This window comes from Gopherus flavomarginatus, chromosome 11 (genome assembly GCF_025201925.1).
Source record: "Gopherus flavomarginatus isolate rGopFla2 chromosome 11, rGopFla2.mat.asm, whole genome shotgun sequence".
Classification (NCBI taxonomy): Eukaryota; Metazoa; Chordata; order Testudines; family Testudinidae; genus Gopherus; species Gopherus flavomarginatus.
In genome coordinates, this window is record NC_066627.1 from 27,968,446 (window position 1) to 27,987,855 (window position 19,410).

Consider the following 19,410-nt stretch of genomic DNA (forward strand, 5'->3'; position numbering starts at 1 on the left):
TGCTCAGCACTCAGGGGAATCTATAATGCACAGAATTATTCTCCCCACGACTGGCTAGGAAGGGGATACGATCAGAGAGTGGGGGGCAGCCTGGGATCTGGGTTAAAGTGCTGTTTTAAAATGGCCTGTTTGCAAAATGTGAGAGTGGGGAGAGGAGCAGCCATGTCTGGCATGGAAAAAAAAGTTTCTTTGACTCAAGTGATCAGGTCAGTTTGGGGCTGGTGAAAGGTGCCAGTTTGATTATAAAGTCCTTGGGGCAAGGACAGTTGCTGATCGGATGGTAGGAGCAGCACCAAGCCCAATGAGGCCCTGCTCTTCTTTCTGGCCTCTGGGTGTGTTACTGTGATAAAGACAATAGTATATAGGCAAACCAAGCTAAACTATAACACAGACTAAGTGGTTTATCAAAAAATATTATGCTCCATGTGTAAGGATCAAGCTTACCCAATATCTTGCCCTTTTTTACCCATATTCATGAGATTGTGTGCTTAGATGAAAGCTTCTTGCTCCCTAAATATTGAGAAGGAATGAAGAGTTCAGTTTGTTTCCTCCCTCCTTCAATACAAATTACAGCTCTTAAGCCTATCAGATCAAGTCCAGTTGCTCTACCTATCTGGATAAGGGAGCTGGAGGCTGGCCTGGGTCATGGGTTTGGACATGGGTACAAAGTAAAGCAAAAGGCTTGCACTGGGCTAGTGGCTCTCAAACTGTGAGCTGTGAAGAGCTGCCTGGTCACATGGTGCTGGTGGCTGCTTCTCCTTAGCTAGTAAATCATATTAAATACTTCCCTAATGTTATTTCGATGTGACAAGGAAGCTGTCGTGGAGATCGATGGTATGTACTCACCAGCTTGAGAGAAGGGGAGGTGGGCTGCACTCATGGAGGCAATGTGAGCAGCTCATGAAGAGGTGGTCAGTGCCTATGGAGTGCTTGACTGTGACTAGACAGCTGGTGTGCTGTAACTACTACTTATCTGACTGATCCTAAGCACCTCACTGTCACCTTGGCTGGGTTTGAACTGGTGACCTAGCTCCCTTGGGTACTTAATATGGCCCCCATTATGATAGTGTCTATGTGTTTCACAGTCTTTAATGTGTTTACCCATGAGGTAGGGCAGTGCTGCTACCCAGTTGTACAGGTGGGGAACTGAGGCACAGAAAGTATATCTACATTGCAGCTGGGAGCCTGCCTCCCAGCCCAGGTAGAAAGACTTGAGCCAAGCTAGCATGTTCAAAATAGCAGTGTGGAAACTGCAACAGCTCAAGCTAGTAATTTGAGCTCAAATGCAGGGGCATGAACTCTGGATATTCCATCATAGGCGAGCCACCTGAATCCAAGCCTACCCAACCCCCTAGGTCCAAGCTCAGGTGGCTAGCCCAAGCCTCCGCTGCAGTGTCCACACAGCTATTTTACCTGGCCTGGGAGGCATGCTCCCAGCTGAAGTGTAGACATACCGAGAGAAGCTAAGTGACTTGCCCAAGGTCACACAGGAAATCTGCAGCAGAGAGAATGTAGGTCTCCCAAATACTAGGTTAGTACCTAACCACTTGGCCATCCTTCCTCTCTAAAGGTAAAAAAGCTGCATATCTTCTTTTAGTTTTTAAAGGGTCTTTGTCCCTGCAGTGGATGGGGATGTGACATTTCCCAGGGTTGTGAGGTGCCTCACTTCCACCTGTCTTTACTGAGAAGAAGCTGTGCCAGGGCCTGCCAGGGGTCAGCTCCCCACCTCTACCAACTACAGGCAACACAACCAGTGTGACACCAGCTTTCAGTAGAGACTTTACATGATACTCTTTGGTGAACTGATATGAGTTACAGAGACCCAGGGATCTCTGTAACTCATATGCATCCCTGTGGCCTCTGCAAGTTGGCATCAAGAGCTGCTTGCGTCACAGGGGAGTTGAGCTGTGCTCCTTGATGCTGTTTGCCAATAACAGAGCCAGATTTGCAAAGATACTCTCCTAAGCAGAGAGTGCAACCCCTATTTGCAGGTAATTACTTGATACCTAGATTGTTGAGGTGAGCCAGCTGTTTTTGGGAAAAATGGCCAAAACTTTGCGAAAAGGCCCAGGAGCAGAGGCAGAGCTCTGGGTTGCGCTGGGGTATGTGTTCCAGCTGCCGCATCTCTCATAAAACAAAACTAACCCTCTTGGGTTTGTGTAGTGAGGAGCAAGATGAGCTGCATTACCAGGACACAGACTCGGACGTGCCAGAGCAGCGGGAGAACAGGTGCAAGGTCAAGTGGACTCACGAAGAGGTAGGCGACAACAGGGAAAGTGTGTTGTCTCTTCGAGGGGGTGTGGATAGAGTGATGGGAGGGAGGAGTAAGGCCTGCTCTCTAGGGCACCTCAGGACTTCCTGTGTAGAGAAGCTGGAAGGTGAACTGTCTGTACTACAATAGCTCTCCCTGAGCTGTACTGTGCCCCAAGAGCAGGGCTGCAGCATGGTATAGGGGATTAGTCCTCTCTGCCCAGCCATGTCAAGGACCTACCACATTGTAATCGAACAGCATAGACCGGCTCTCAGCCTATGTCTCTACTGGGCCTAAAACACACTGACTGGAGCACAGTTTGGCCCTGTCCATGCAGTTTGAGTCAAACCATGTTAGAACGTAGGTGGGCCAAAGCAGTATTTAATTGCAGCGATTGAACGTTTGTTTTCAATGAGTAGCCTGGGCCTGTATGCTTAAAAATTGATGCCAGCCATTTATGGCCTAGGTTAGAAATCCTGCCTACTGGGTGTTGATACAGGCAGCTGGAGTGATGCCGGGTTTGGGTTGGATTGTTTTTTTGGTTTTTTTTGGACGTGATGATAAACGGCAGGACAAAGGATCAAGCCCTTATCTCTCCAGCTGCAGTACTTAGTGACGTGTCCCTTGTACAACAGCGTGGCTGTTGCATCTTGTGTGGGTGAAAGCTGATCCCTTTGCTCTTCGCAGGATGAATGGCTGAAGACGCTAGTGAAACAGTTTGGACAGAGCGACTGGAAGTTCCTGGCAAGTCACTTCCCCGTAAGTGGAGCTGCAGGTGGGACGGGGCGAGTTAGGATACTTGTCTCTTCTTATGCCCAAAGTGCTTGCAACCGTGAGCTAGCGTTGTGTTTGTACAGCACCTAGCACAACGGGGCCTGGTCCCTGACTGGGGCTCTGAAGTGCTTTGCTAACGCAAATAATAATAGGAGTACTTGTGGCACCTTAGAGACTAACACATTTATTTCAGCATGAACTTTCGTGAGCTACAGCTCACTTCTTCGGATGCATGGAATAATAATAATAATAATGACCCCTCGGAGCAGCCCTGCAGGGTAGGAGAATAACTAACCCGCCTGAAATGGGGAGGAGCTGGGACAAGAACTCAGGGGTGTCTGTCGCAGTTTCCCATGCTTGGTGCAGTAGGCTACGGATCCTGTTCTGACTGCATAAGGCAAAGGTGTGTGTATAGCCCGTGTGCTCGAGTTCTGTGTATTGGTGGGTTCTATGTGTAAACCTCGTTCCCTCCTGTAGAGGTGGTAACACATGGCATGGGGGCCCTATCAGTAGTCAGCCAGCCCCGTGCTGGGTGTCTCTCATTTTCCTGAAGTGCTGGCTCCCAGCTTCTTTCCTGGCCCCCTGTTCATCACAGATTCCTAGATTCCAAGGCCAGAAGGGACCATTGTGATCATCTAGTCTGACCCCCCTGTATGACACTGGCCAGAGAATGGTCCCAAAATAATTCCCAGAGCAGAGCTTTTAGAAAAACATCCCATTTAAAAACTCAGTGCTGGAGAATCCACCACAACCTTTGACACAGTGTTCCAAAAGTTATTCGCTCTCACTGTACACTTTATTTCCAGTCTGAATGTGTCAGGCGGCCACATGGAGGGAAGCATTGGTGAGGGATGTCCCTAAGCGCCCCTCTGGCTGGGCAGAGAAGCTTGGGATGGCAGGCTGAACCAGCAGCCTTGTCCATAGCAACAGCTATACTGTGGGGCACCACAGGCTGGAAAGGAAGGAGACTGGCTGGTAGAGAACCTCCTTACCTGCAGCAGGCAGAGTCCTCTGCAAGATGGGCTGTAGGGAGGGTGGATCTGAGCTCAAGCAACTTTCCTTTCCCAACTGATTGTCTCCTCTGATTCTTGCCCACACAGACTAGTCTGGTTCATCCTCCAAGGCTGGGAGGTGCTAAGCTAGGAGGGGACTACTTTCATGGGCACCATCTGTGACTAGTAGCTGTCAGAGTAGCTTCCAGTCGCCAACATGACGTGGGATGTGAGCACCCCTGGGGAGAGAGGATCTGGGAGCATATGGCTGAAGCTCTGGGAACTGGAAGGGCAAGCTCTGAAGGATTGATGCTAAGGACACAGTTGACACGTTTGGACAGAATCTCTTTCTGCAGGGGGTTGTTTGTAATCTTGCTCCGTGCCCCAGAGTGGCAGAGGCAGTGAGTGAGGCTGCGTGTGTGGGATTTCAATGCTGGCTGATGGCTCTAGCAGAGTTTCTCAAACTGGGTGTCCCAACCCATAAGAGGGTCTCAAGACTATTGTAGGGGGGTCGGGAGAGTGTCGACTGCTGGCCGAGCTCCCAGCTCTGAAGCCTGCACTGCTGCTGGTGGCAGTGCAGAAGTAAAGGCATCATGGTTGGTGGGGTGAGGCGAGGGGCTGGTGTCACAGCTTGAAATATTTTCGAAGGCAGTCCCAGCAAAAAAAAGTTTGAGAACCCCTGCTCTTGAGACTGGAGTCTTCTGTTTATCCACCTGACAAGGACAGCAGTGACAGAGCAGGCTTCCCCCGCCCATGCATTTGCCAGTGTGCCCCAGGCATGCCCAGCAGAGACCGTCTGTAAGGTTGAGAGAGGAGTTTGGTCTCTAGGGCCCATCTCTACTGACCTGACTCAAAAGGGGGCCAGTGTGTGTTTGTGGTGTGAACACCTCCATTGGGAATGGGGCTTAGAATTTTGCTAATCTCATTTCTCACAATCTCAGCTGTCACATCATCACCACCCTTGACCACTGATGTGAGGTGAATGGTGGCAGGGTCCCCTTCCCGTTCCTCTCCTGAGCTGTCCACTCCTAGCCTGGTTATCTTTTGAAAATAAAACAGCCAGTCCAATATGGAAGGTTTCCCTCAGTTGCTCTGTGTTGCACTTGTAGTTGTGGCCTCTGTTGTAACTCATGGCTCTTAATTCCCTGGCGCAGAACCGCACTGATCAGCAATGCCAGTACCGGTGGCTGAGAGTGTTGAATCCAGATTTGGTTAAAGGACCTTGGACCAAGGAAGAGGATCAGAAGGTAACTTGGTGGCAGCGTCATGGTTCGTTGCTCTGTGTGGAGGACATGAAAGGCGCTGGGTTTGCAGTCTGGAAGTCCTTTTACAGATAGCCCAAAAAAGCAGCACTTGATATCCTTCTGTGCACACAGTGAACTGCTTCTAAGCTGCATAATAAGGCTTTTTTTTTTTTGACCTGTAAAGTTCTAAATGCCCTGGGATTTGCTCATCTGGAAGATCGCTTCTCTCCCCATACCACACTGCTTGAGCAGTGATCCAGCAAGGTGTGGACTTGGGGGCTAGCAGTGGGAGAAAAGGACTTATTTCACAGTTGCTACCTCATGTCATTTTTTTCTGCCTCAGTATCTCCTGATCTACCCTTTCCTGTCCAACTCCCCTGCTAACCTGTTGTCTGTGCCTTTCTCACCTCACACTGATTACTGCTGCTTCATCCTTTCTGTGCACCCTGGTGCTGGCCTGTACGCTCCTCCTGCATGTCACTGAGAATCTGCTGTCTTTCCTGCATCTGTGACCAGGTCCCTTCACATTACATTGCATTACAACTCCTCCTCCTCACTGCTAGGACCCTCCACTACTCCACTTCTGCCAGCAGCTCTCCTTTCCTCTTTGGCTGTGACCCTTGGTGTGTCCTGGACTCTGCCATCTTCACTTACCATGACGTTCCCTTTGACTCCTTCCGCTGTTGTCTCTGCCAGACTGGGTAAATGAAGCTGCTTCACCATGTATATGTGCTTTCTCATGTTCCTCCACCCCCTTTTACGTTGCAGCTGATCTGTGGGAGTTGTGACTGCTTGTGCGAGGTGTGTTGCCTGTCTATACAAGATTGTAAGCGATTTGGGGCAGGGACTTGGTCATCTGATGTCTATAAAGCTCCTTGCTTGGCATTATAAAAATAAAAATCTGCCAACAATCTGTCAGCCAAAGAAGACTGGATGGGATGGGGACTCATTTGGGTGCCCATCAGTCCTGCTTCTTAATCAGCCAAGTGGGCCTTCGGGAGAAATATAGAGAGTAGTTTACGTTGTTGTTATGTATATAGTGCTGTCAGCTTGCACAGCACTTCACAGAGACAATAAGGACTGATTCCTTACTCCAAAGTGCATAGAATTTAAGGGAGCATCAAAACAACAGACAGATATAACACAGGGCAGGATGGAATGAAGATGAGAAAAACAAGATTGCTTGGTCACTTGGGGCTAGCATGGGTGTCTGTGTTGGTTTGTTTTAAGTTAACGTAATTGAATTGTGATTAGAGCTCAGGCTGCCCACACTAGCACTGTAGCTGGGTGCAGTGTTTTAAATATGCTCACGTAATTCACATGCTGCGGCTATAGTCTCGCTGGACCAGGGAGAGAGCTAGAAAGAGGATGGAGTTTGTCAGTGCAGTCAAGTTCCCCATGGTACAGATGGAAGGAGGAGCCTCAGGACATGTGACAGCTTGTCACCTGATCAGAAATAGGCACATGGTTTAAAATCTATCACCCACATTTATACCGTGAAGAGATCTGCCACATCGAGGGCTCAGTTCTCTGCTATCTAGCCCCTGGCATAGTCACTTATGCAGATACAGAATGGCCGCATTTTACACACACAGCACTGGTGTGAATAACATGCAAGGTGCTGAGTAAAGGAGACTTGTGCACAGGGGTGTGAGGGATGGGTTCATGCAGACTCTCCTCTAGACAGAACTCTTCTCACTGTGACATCCATGGGTCCCTGTAGAGATACCAACGGTGGAAAAAGCAAACCTGAAAACAGGTGCACCAGATGTCCATCCATTCATTCACTTCATTTTCTTTTTGTTTAAAGGTAATTGAATTGGTTAAAAAATTTGGCACAAAGCAATGGACACTGATAGCAAAGTACTTGAAAGGGAGGCTGGGGAAGCAGTGCCGGGAACGCTGGCACAACCACCTGAACCCCGAGGTGAAGAAGTCCTCGTGGACGGAGGAGGAGGACCGAATCATATTTGAGGCTCACAAAGTTCTGGGGAACCGCTGGGCTGAGATTGCCAAGCTGCTGCCTGGGAGGTAGGACCCTTGCCTGTTGTTAGTGCCTTAAGAGTCAGGTAGGCTGTTGAGATATCTGTATTGAGGGATGCTGAGAATATGGATTCTTAGTTTAATTGGGAGCCATCAGCTCTAAAATGCCTGTTGACTTTGGCGTTTCTCTCCAGGACTGACAATGCTGTGAAGAACCACTGGAACTCCACCATCAAACGGAAAGTGGACACGGGAGGTTTCCTCAGTGAAACAAAAGACTCTGAGTCCCTGTACTTGTTGGTGGAGGTGGAGGGCGAAGAAAGCCAAAGTGTCCAGAGTGCTGGGAACCAGGTAAAGCACAAAGCAAATCAGCTGGCTGATAGAACCTTGCAGTGGAAGATCTTGCATTTTGGTTGATGGTGAGGTGTGCATTATTCTGTTAATGCAGATCAGAGACATTCATCCGCAGCCATGCTGCCCTTCAGAATGAATGTGCCAAAGCTATGTGCCTGGCTGTGCTGTCTGTACCCACTAGCTTGTCACGCTCTCAACCAGGAATAGAACCCAAAAATCCTGACTCCAAAACTTCTCTCCTGTCTAGAAAGTAGTTGAGTAAGCCACTGGCGCAGTGCTTGTTCCATCCTTTGGTGCTGGTCCATATAGAAGATAACAGGCTGGTTCTTTGAGCTCAAGTGGGAGGGGTCTGTAATGTGGATCTGAAGATCCTGGATGCAAACTCTGCTGATGATTTATGTTTGTGTAGAGGGATGTTCATTTTTTAAAATTATTATTATTATTATTATTTTATTATTTTAAAACCTAGGAAATTACATACAAAAATCTACATTAAAAGAACATTAAGTCACTCTCCCTGAAGTTAGGAAATGCCTGACATAAGGGTGCCTGTGTAACCTTAATTCAGTGACTCTGTGTGTGTACACACGCACACAGTATGGCATAGTCTTTAATTACATGGTCACATACTGATTGTTTTACAATACTCTTCCATTTGGTGAAGAGGACTGTAAGAACAAGGATAATTCTGTTGTGGTTAAGACACTGGACTGGGGCCCAAGGAGCTGGGTTATATTTCTGGCTCTGCCACGATTTCCCGTGTGATGCTAACAAGACTCCAGCACAATACGTACACACAAGGGGGCTGAACTAAGGTCGCACGGGGGACCTCAGTCCTGGCACACTCTAACCTTGAGAGCTTGACTTTTCAACCTTAGCGTTCTTTTGATATATGACTTTTGTGTTTCTATTTTCAAAGAAAAACGTACACACTAGCTGGCCTACCGATACCTTGGAAATAAAGGAGGAAGAAGCCAGTGAGGAGGAAGCAACTGGCTTCCAGGAGCTGACCTCTGAGCAAGCAGCTGCAACACTGGCAGAGGACAATGCCGAGGGGGCCCCAAAGGACTTGGTGCCTGAAGACGCATCGCCGGACGGCACCTTTCCATACAAATGGGCAGCTGACACTGCCAACTACTTGAGCCTGACTTCGGGACCAGCCTTTACGGAAGCTTTGGACATGATGGAATCGGTAAGAAGGGAGCGATGTCTCATCTCCTAATATACACCTCTGAGAGGGAGGCAAATGGTGTGGTCCAATCCCACAGCCCCCAAGCGATCCTTGCCGATGCGTTGATTTCAGTGGGGCTGCTTGTGTGATTAAAGGATCCAGGCTTGGGCTCTCTGGCAATTCGTTGTGGGTTCTCCCCACCTGCTTTCAATCCCAAGATGGGACTCTGTGCCTGCACCAGCAAATGAGAACCCCCACGTGCTCTACCTGCAATTAGGGCCCAGGATCATGGGAACCAGCGAGGCAGGGCACTCTCCCCCTGGCATGATGGGCTGAGGCAGGGTAGGGCATGGTTGGCAGTAGGCAGAGCTGTAGCTCTGTCCCTGTTTCCTAGTCAGAGCAGCTGAGCCAGCAGAGGGGCAATACTTTCTGCTGGGATAGGCCAGCAGTAAATCACTACCGTCCAGGAGCAGGGAGGAATTATGACTGTGGGAGGTGTCTCGGAGACCCACGGCCTCCTGGAATGCTTCCAAGTCCCAATCTAGTCCTCAGTTTGTTTCAACCTGAAGTCAATTACACAGCAAGAGCATAAACCTTCCCACAGGAGTGTGATTGACTGGCCAGCCGGCTTCACAGCCACTTCACAGAGCATGTCACTGAGGGGTCAGGTTAAAAATATCAATGGGGCTTAGCCATCTTGTTTAAAATGGCCCCTGTTTAGCTTTCCAGGCAGCTGGCTTCTCTGACTGACCTTCCCGTTCACGGAGGATGTTAGATTGGGGGAAATGTGGCCCCATTTGGATCCATACAGATGTGGGGCAAGAAGTGAAGGACTGAATCAGGACTGTCCTTTCCATTGGCAAAGCTGTGTGGGGACCAGGACTGAAGTAGCAGGGAGGAAGCGAGGCAGAATAGAGGAGCGTTGACCCATTACATTGAATGGGAATTGGGCTTCCAGATCTCTTACACAGCTTTGAAAATCTCAGCCTTGTAGAGAAACCATCTGCATTTTCCTCGGCTTGTTCTACACTCAAAAGTTCAGTTGACATAGCTGCCACCCCCTAACCAGTTTAAACTCAGTGTTGTCAACAGAAGAATGCCTCCATTGGCATAGCTACCATTGTTCTGCATAGACTGTGTCTACACCAGAGGTCTCCTTGGGGGACGCAGAAGAACCTTCAGGAAGGTGGGGCTGGAGCCAGCCCCCATGGAGGGTGGGGAGGGTGCGCCACCCAACTCTGCGCCCAAGGTCCTGGCTGCTGGCCCCGATTGCCGACCCTGGCCTAAGCTCCGCTCTCGCCCCCATCCCCAGCTATGGCTACAACCTCCGCCCCCATGCCCCTGCCTGCGTCCCCGCCTCCTCCCCCGGAGCTGTGGCCCCTTTCCCACTCAGCTCGGGGAAGTGCGGGGACACGAGGTAAAAAGTTTGGGGACCACTGGTCTACGCTATGGGGTTATGCTGGTGTAGCTCTGGTGACATAGCTATGCCAGTATAGTCTCCATAGTGTAGACGTACCCCATGTTTCTAGTGATGCTAAGTCTGTTACTGTCATGAACATTAAATGCAGCCCCAAACTGAAGTCAGTTGTGGGGGACTCATTTGAATTAATTTTTGAGTTTCTTGGCCTTGCTGATCCTAAAATGTATTGCAGGATGCCGCTGCCTTCAGAAGGGTCAGTGTCTACAGGAGGAGCACTTTACCAGTGCAGGAATACCAGCAGAGTGCTCCTCGTGTGAACGCAGCTGATATCGATTTAGCTTATACCACCCATGCCCCTGAGTGAAACAAACTATCCAGGCAAAAAGACAGCTTGGCCAATATAACTGTGACTACACTAGGGACTTTTGCTGGCCCACTGTGTTGGTCAGGGATCACGCTGCCTCATGCCCAGGCCGACAGCTCTGCCAGCAGAAGTTTGTAGTGTAGCCCTGGCCTTAGATAGCATGTAAATGAAATGTCCCTGCGAGCAACAGAGTGTGCAGTGCTGGCCCTGGGAACTCCAAGGGTCAGAGTGTCCATTCTCTTAGTGCAGTTGCATCGAGCAATGTGAAGTGGATGTAAAATGCTGCCATACTGATTTGCACTGGTGTAAAGGACTGCATAGGGTGTGGAAGACAGACTCAGGCCCCACCTCTTTTACAGATCATATGTTCAGCCTTTGCAGGTCACTGGAGCCCTTTGCTAGGCCTTGCCTTTGCACTGGTCTGTGAGATTGTGTCCTGTGGCGGCTCAGGACGCTGCTCGTTCTTGGCCATTTCTAACCGTGTCTCATGTCTGGCAGGACCCAGACGGGTGGTGTGACCTGAGTCACTTCGACTTGCCTGAGGATCCAGCCGCTGGCGACAGCAGCAGCAACAGCCCGGTCAGGCAGGCCCCCAGGAAGCCCCCAGCACCTGTACCTCATGTGATAGAGTATCGCCTGGATGGCCACACCATTTCAGACCTGAGCAAAAGCAGCAAGGGTGAGCTGATCCCCATCTCTCCCCGCTCAGAGGTGAGCTCTGGCACGCCGCCCTCGGTGCTTAAGAGGCAGAAGAAGAGGAAGATCTCCCTCTCGCCTGTCACGGAGAACACCAGCTACTCCTTCATAGACTCCTGTAACAGCATGACGCCCAAGAGCACCCCGGTCAAGACGCTGCCTTTCTCCCCCTCCCAGGTACGTAGCTAGATGGGAATCAGGCGAAGCTGTTCTATTGCTGTCTGCTTGGGGCACCACGAGTGAATTAGAGGGTCTGTGCTGGTACTTTAATGGCCATAATGCAGTTGATGATACTGACCAGCTCTGCTTGCTTAATATGTATCATGCCACTTGCCTTGAAATGGGCACTGGCAGTGTGTAGGATGGCGGTGGTATTCTGTTCTCTGCTCATCGCAGTCGTATCTGAGCACCTTCCAGGAGCCCATTAGGCTTTGTGACTAGATATCGGGCACATGTTTCTTCTCTCATCCTCTCCCCAGGGGAGAAGCAGGTGCAGAGGAGTGTCTTGCTTTTGTAGGTTGTGGGGTTTTTGTAAATCTAAATATATCTGTTGCTTTTTGTTAGAGAAGGCAAGGTCAGAGAAATACCCTTGGATTGGGAAATGGAGAGGTTTGAGATGATCCTTGGTTTTGAGGGGAGTTCATTCCACAGGCTTGGACCAGCCCCCAGAGGATGCTGGCCAGTCTCGCTGAAATTTGTGTAGAGTGCTTGTCTTTCCTCTGCTGAGCCACAGAACTGGGGTTCTCTGGCCACTTGTGGTGATTGGACATGTCGTGGGAGATGGGTCACATGAATAATGGGGTACACGTTCAGCTAAACAGAAGCCCAGCCTCCCTCTATGAGGGGCACTGCACGAGCCTGCAGTTAGGTAGGTGGAGGCACACGCATCCAGCTCTTCACCCACAGCAGATGAGAATTACTGAGCCACCCCCTCCCCCTCGCTGCTAAGAAGCTGCCCGGCCTATTGCTGGACAGCGGGACCGCCCACACAGCTTCATTGTGGTGTACGAAATGTGTCTCATCCCAAAGGGGAAGGGGGTACCCTGAGTGCTGAAACCATCAAAGAAACTGCTTCTGTTCAATCCATGTGCTTGTCATCCAGCCAGGTTTAGGAGCAAAAGCTTTGGGCCACTGTTGTAATCCAAGCCCTCTCCTCCTCACCAGATGCTGCGGTAAGGAGAATGCTGTGTGCAGCGAGGACAAGCCCTAACTCAGGTTCTTTCTCAAATGTTGGCCCTACCTTGTCTTCTGCCCACACGTTTACTTGAGTGTGGTCCCCTTTTACCCAGGCGAGCTGACCCTGAGTTCTGCCAGCCCTTGTGCTGCTAACACAGCCGCTCAGCAGTGTGTACGCAGGCATGAGCAGATGGAGTGCAGAGTCCTCCAGTGCCTTCCCAAAGTTCCTTGGACCATGTTACCTTCTCTCTGCTTGTGAACCAGAGGTCACCTACCAGTTCATACAGCCTGGTGTGGTGTCTGAACCGTACATTTGCTCACTACTTGCTGTGCTTGCAACACTTCCATATTTCTATTGCGCGTCCACAGCACTTGAACAGGAGAAATTGTGGCCAGAAAATCGTCCCAGCATGCTGCCAGCTGGCCAGAGGCTGACCCATGCTCCTGGTGGACCTCTGCTGTGAGGCTAGCATGAGCCATGAGTTTAAGGCCAGGACCTGAAGTCTACGTTTCTGTGATGCAAACCCCAGAGTTAATTTTGCAGTGAAGACATTCCCTTGGGCTGTGAGTTCTTTAGGGCAAGGACTGTTGCTTATTCTGTGTTCCTACAGGGATTAGCACAATTGTATTATTGTTTGTTATCATAGCACTGAGGAGTCCCGGTCATAGAGTGGGGCCCCCTGGTGCTCGGTGCTGTGTGCACACTGAATAACAAGACAGTCCCTGCGCCACAGACCTTGCAGGGTAAGACGAGAGACAACAGGTGGAGGAGTAACAGGGAACGACGAGGCCAGGTCTGTACTGCAAAATTAAGTTGACCTGACTTACATCGGCAACCGCTGCAGTAATTACATTGTGCGTGTCTGCGCTTTGCTACCTGTGTCGGCAGCGCGCATCCTCTCCAAGAGTGCTTGTGTCCATTGTACTGTCAGTGTGGGGCATTGTGGGATGGTTCCTGAAAGCCAGTAACAGTCGACATAAGGAACACAGTGTCTACACTGACACAGCATTGACCTAACTATATCGACCTTGACTCTGTGCCACTCGTGGATGTGGAGTTATGAAGTGTAGCTGGGCAGTTACATCAGTAGGAGTGAAATTCAAGGGTAGATACTTCCATAGCTAGGTCGATGTAAATTGCCTTGCGTTGATCTGACGCAGTAGAGTAGACCAGGCCTGAGACAGTACTGGGTAGCGTGGCAGGCAGTGGTCTCAGCACACCAGCTGCCTAACTCTTGTTGGGTTGTATTTTTGGAGGCATCACAGCAAAGGAGAGTTTTAAAGAGGAATGCAGGGGACAGTTGGCCTTCAGGCACTACCACACTTTCCATGTTTAACCTCCCCATGCACACCTTGTGTGATCATGCCTCCCTCTGGTCTGTGACCAGCATAGAGGATAAGAGCCAGTTACTCCTTTTAGCTTATGTGGATTTTGGTGCAAAACGTCTCATGATCTCTCCCCTCTGATGGCTCCGATGGGTTCGTTCTCCTCCTCTCTGTACAGTACTGTGGCAATGTTAGAGCCAGTAACCTCAGAGCCCTCCTGGGAGGTAGTTCGGTATCTTCCATGTTCACGGGCACAGAGATCACGAGCTGCTGTCTCATAGTGAATCTGTGGCAGAGCTGAGACAGAAAACTGCTCTCCTGACTCCCGGGCTCTTCCTCTAACCACAAGGCCGGTCTCCTGTGATGAATGTAACAAAAATAACTCTTGCCCGAGTGGGGTAAGAGCGTGGGGGGCACCTGGAAGGCATTTTCCTCGCTGCCCTTGTCTTTCCTAGGAATAAAAGCATGCTCTTAATGCAAATTATGAGCATAGGTTAAAATCGTCATGAAGAGGAGGCAGTGTGTGGTTTTAATACGCGTGAACAGGCTGAGTTTGACTATGGCGAAGCACAAGCTTTACTTGACCTGCTAACTTGTGAAAACTACAAACTGCCTCATCTTCACTAGAACTTGTGCAAACTCATGTTAGCCAACACTCTTTTTCCTGTGGTGAAGATGCACCCACTGGAGCCTTGCTAAACACGTACAGCTTGAACGGCATCAGTATAGTCAAAGCGATACGTGAATGGACGCAGCTGTATTGGTACACTTATGTTGGCATATCTATCCCCATAAGCAAAGAGAAATAAGCTGCACTGTATGAGGCACATTTATACTGGTTATAACTACATCTGTACGAGGTAAAAAAAAATCACACCTTGAACTGACATAGTTATTCTGGTTCAAAAACTGTGTGTGGATCAGGGCAAAGTCCGGATCTCCTGATCTGTGGAGGGAATATTGTCTGCCATATTGGTAGCAAAAGTGCATGTAATCAGTCAGTGTGAGCAATCCTCTTTTAAATTCAGTAGAAGTAGCATAAGCTAATGGTCAGTGACAGCCTTGAATTTCCCAGGATGTGAAGTGTATTCTCTGTGTTTCTTTTTTTCCCTCGCTTGGCAGTTCTTAAACTTCTGGACCAAACAGGATACACTGGAGTTGGAGAACCCGTCCCTGACCTCCACTCCTGTGTGCAGTCAGAAGGTGATAGTGACCACCCCGCTGCACAGGGACAAGACTCCGCTGCACCAGAAAAACTCAACGTAAGTCATCCCCCACTCTCCCAGTCTCAGCCCAGCTTGCATCACATAGCAGGGAAGCTGAACTGTCCTAGGAATGGTGTCCTGTAACTATGGCACCCCCACGGGAAGAAAGGGGCTGCAAATAGTGGGCTTTATCTAGTTTTCGAGTCCCACAAGTGTATTCTGGTTTTCTGGAGGGCTGCTGTATTGTAACATATTTTAATAGTGAATTGTGGGCCAAACCTGTTGGAATTAAGGTATCCAACTATAAAGTGGACTAGAGCATTTAAAGTGAGCAAGGCACATGTGTACAGGCTGGGCCTGGAAGGGGAAAGTCCCATCAATTAAGCTATGGGATCTGCTCATAGTGATGAAGTGCCTCACCCCAGAGCAGTTTCTTCTGAATGGTGCTGGGTGTGTCTCTTGCTCGTAGTGGCCAGAAGGGCATTCAGTTGGAATGGTGAGGTCGGAACCATTTCTATGGTTATGTTCTACCCTTCATCTTCAAAGGCAGGGAAATATTTCAGCTCTTCTCCAGAGCCACTCAGCTGAGTGCCCAGTCCTGGTGCTAGAAAGCCTGGCAGAATCCGCTCTGTCTATGCGGGGTTGGAACTTTTGCTTCTGGGCACATGTCTGTCTGGGGAATGTTGCTGGATTATGGACCTGGCTGCCAAAAGGGCTCTACAGACCTCTGTAACTCTGCCCCACTGTGTGATGTCTACAGGTATATCCCCTGCCTGACAGAGTGCGTGGAGCATGCTTCCCTCTTAAGTCATGTCCACCCAGGGAAACCAATGTGCATAGCTGTTCCAGAGTAACTCTCCCACGTGGACACTCAATTCCAGATTAAAAGTCACTTTATCTCAGAATAATCACTTCACTCACAAAGCGGAGTAATCGTGCCACAATAAAATCATTTTTATTCCAGAAGAGCATCCACACGGGGCAGTTATTCCAGAATAGCTGAATTATGGCCGAATAGCTGTGTTGGTCAATTTCCCCCATATAGACAGGGACTTGCCTGCATTACATTGCTGTGTCTGACCCAGAACTTTTCCTGCAGCAACATGCATTGTTGTGTGCCCAAGACCAGAGTGGAGGATGAGGGGGAGGGAAGGGCTGTGGGTGGGGATCTGTGTTTCACCCACCCTAATGACTGAAGAGTGATTTGCCAGGTGATCTGATGGAGATATAACTGAATAACCTCTGGCTCTGTCACAGCGGCATGGGTGGTGCCGCCAGATGGCATGTCTTCTATTCCATTGCTCTTTTGCACCTGCTTTTCTCCCCCATCCAAGCCCCTGCAGCACACCCAGCCAGGGAGGTTCACACCGTCCTTGCTATTGTGATGTAAGACCCGGTTCCTGTGTCTGGAGTGGCAGGGTGTTTCTGGAGTGCATGTGCTAGGGTAGGCAGTGCAGCCCTGGGGCTGGAGGGCCAGAGCATGCATCCTCTCTTGTGGTGGGAATGCTCAGGGAACACCTGCATGTCATGTTCTGCTCCTGACCTCCTTTCTCTCCCTCTTTGCTGGCAGGTTTGTCACTCCAGATCAGAAATACGTAGCAGATAACACGCCCCACACGCCCACGCCTTTTAAGAACGCCCTGGAAAAGTACGGCGCCATGCGGCCACTGGTGTGTATTGAACCAACATGCATGCCCCGCCTAGCACTGTCCAGTGCTGCTCGCTATACTCCTGTAGACCCCCAATGATCAGAGCCAGGAAAGACCCCCTGCCTGGTTTCTATCTAAACATTCACCCCAAACTCATATTCACCCTTGAATATTCTAGCATGATCTGCCAGTGGAAGGGCCCTTGGATATGTGGTGCGAAAGGGCCCATCAGACAATCTTTGTGCATTTCTGTTTGCGTTGTTAACGTTACCAGGGTGCTTGGGTGTTGGCACATTCTTTGGCTGAGATGGGGTGGCTGTGGGGAACACTGTCCTAAAATAGCATGGTGAATATGCTCCCATATGTGACCACTAGATTGAGATACTTTATAAACCCCATGTGTTCTTGCTGCTGCTTTCGGTTCCTTTCTGAGCCTAAAAAGAAACCCACCAAATGGGTTTTTTCTTCTGGGTGTAGCAGTTGTTTGGGACTCCCCATCGAGTGGAGACCTGGTGCCTATTCCAGAATAAGCAGTGATGCTGTGTAGACCAGCTGGGAAGTCAGGCTGTAGGTGTGGCACCCCTTGCCTGCCAAACAAGTATATGAGATTCTTGATGCACTTGATCTCCTGAAGCTTCTTCTGTGAGGTCTTGTATCCTCACTGCATCAGGGGCCTGTGCAGAGGCCTGGCTGGCTGAGCTCTCATGTCATTCACACCAAGAAATGAACAATGGCCCTGCAGACTGAGTTGCAGTGGGGAGACGTCTCAACATAATTACAGCATTAGCACAGGTTCACCTGCACTGTAGATCCAGACATGTAAATGTAGCCTGCACTGTAAACCCTGTGCTATGTTCCTCCCCCAATGTCATTCACCCCAGCCGCAGACCCCTCACCTGGAAGAAGACTTGAAGGAAGTGCTCCGGAGCGAAGCTGGCATCGAGTTGATCATAGAGGATGACGTGAAGCCTGACAAACAGAAAAGGAAACAAGGAGTGAGTGTCTCGTCTTACAGCTGCTGCCCCTGCTGTGATCCTGCCCGGTTCCTCGTGGAGGGTCGGGCCAGGGCAGTACTGGGTGGGAGAGTCGGAGGAAAGTCCAGGTGCTGCAGGGATGTTGCTGATGTAGTTGCTCGCACCCTTCCCGCTAAGGGCCTGATTCTGCAGCGCACTGGAATACATGCTTAACTTTTAGCACATGAACAGTCCTGCTGGAGTCAGTGGGCTACTCACATGCTTAAAGTGCTTCTGGATTGTAGCCTAACCCGTCCTGACCCAATGCCCCAGCATAATGTTGGGCATGATGTGCTTCTGGAGTTGTCACCTCTCTGCTCAGAACCTCCGTTCTAAGTCTGAGCTATGTGGGGAATAAAGATCCTCAGGCACTTCTAGGGCTTGGAACGTTAGCCCAGGCCTCCTGAGCAAATTCTGTCTTGGCTGGTCCTGTTCTGCTGGCTTTCCCTTCCTAGCCTTGCTGGGATTTCTTTTTAAAATCGGTTGTTCTCCATGCTAGAAATCATACCAATAAAAGCCATGGCAGAGTAGGTGCCCTCGTGTGGTCTGTGATGGTCACAGTAAAGACCCTATGTGTTATTTACACCGTCTGTCGATGCCAGACATGATGTGACGTTCTGCCACCCACATGGCACAGGTACCCCAGCTTGCTCACAGCCAACGGCGAGCCCTGCATCTCTGGATCTGTACTCTGCATCTGGGACAATTGGTTTGACTGTTTAAAATACCCTCACAAGAGAGAGATTTGTTCATTCAAAACGTCCTCCTCCAAGCGGAATGGATGGGGCTGGTAGTGGGACATGGGGGCCTTTTGCTTTTGGGTTGCTGTCCCATTGTAGCCCTAGAGGTGTTGCTGTGAAGGGGCTGGCCTGCATGAAACGTGCTGGTGGGTCTCGGTGGACAGGCAGCCCCACCATGAACTGGCCCACCATGAGTCGCCCCACCCTTTTGGCAGAGAGGTCAAGCAGTGGATGGGACAAAGGGAAGCTGCTCCCCACTCAGCACTCTAAAGGTGATACCCTTGGAATAGGCCTGAGGCCCCATGGTTAGATGGAGCTGGGGAGTTTCTCCCTGCTCTGTAAAGGCAGGTGTTCAGCCTCCAGGGATTGAGAGTCTTTGGTCTCTTCCACCACAGTGACATTCACAGGAAATGTTTTAATGCCACCAAGCCTCCATGGTCCCCAGTCCCTCATACCCAAATAGTTATGTGTGATGGTGACCCTTCCCTCTCTGTACGGAACTAGAAAATGCTCACAGAGCCCCATTTCTCTCATTGCTATTGCTCTGTCTCCCCTGTAGGCTAGTGCTTACGGTTGCTTGCTTTGCTTCTCTTGTGTTTCCCAGCTGCACAGGAGTCCCATCAAGAAGGTCAGGAAGTCTCTCGCCTTGGACATTGTGGATGAGGATGTGAAGCTGACTGTCTGCGCCATGCCTAGGTCCATCTGCTTCAAAAGAGCACAGGTCAGGCATGCTCAGATGAGGCGGGGGAGGGAGGGCTGGACAGAGATGCTATGAGATGTGTGCTTGCATGATGAGACATGTCTGTGTGAATGTAGAGGAAGACTTGAGATTGGCTATGAGTTGGATTCCCCTGCAAACATCTCTGAAACACAGGAGCAATCGGAAATGTCAGAGGATGGCTATGAAATCTAATTGACTATACTGGATTAACTGGGGCTTTAGGTGTGCCAGTGAGATAAACGTGACGATAAGAGGCAAAGACCTACTAGGAAAACTGCCTCCCCTTTCCTCTATCCATATGGATAGTGCAGCTTAAACCTGGTTGTCCACT

General features: G+C 50.0%; 1 protein-coding gene across 3 annotated transcripts in view; it reads left to right on the plus strand.

Moving 5' to 3' along the window:
• The window catches only part of MYBL2 (MYB proto-oncogene like 2), a 40,678-nt gene that overhangs the window by 12,908 nt on the left and 8,360 nt on the right, over positions 1 to 19,410 (plus strand). For all 3 annotated transcript variants that reach the window (XM_050917311.1, XM_050917310.1, XM_050917312.1), the window contains exons 2-12: positions 2,164 to 2,257; positions 2,939 to 3,010; positions 5,172 to 5,264; positions 7,072 to 7,292; positions 7,439 to 7,595; positions 8,518 to 8,790; positions 11,052 to 11,426; positions 14,874 to 15,013; positions 16,527 to 16,626; positions 17,487 to 17,600; positions 18,963 to 19,079. In XM_050917311.1, the coding sequence (XP_050773268.1) occupies positions 2,164 to 2,257; positions 2,939 to 3,010; positions 5,172 to 5,264; positions 7,072 to 7,292; positions 7,439 to 7,595; positions 8,518 to 8,790; positions 11,052 to 11,426; positions 14,874 to 15,013; positions 16,527 to 16,626; positions 17,487 to 17,600; positions 18,963 to 19,079 (1,756 nt within the window). The remainder of the gene's footprint in view (positions 1 to 2,163; positions 2,258 to 2,938; positions 3,011 to 5,171; positions 5,265 to 7,071; positions 7,293 to 7,438; positions 7,596 to 8,517; positions 8,791 to 11,051; positions 11,427 to 14,873; positions 15,014 to 16,526; positions 16,627 to 17,486; positions 17,601 to 18,962; positions 19,080 to 19,410) is intronic.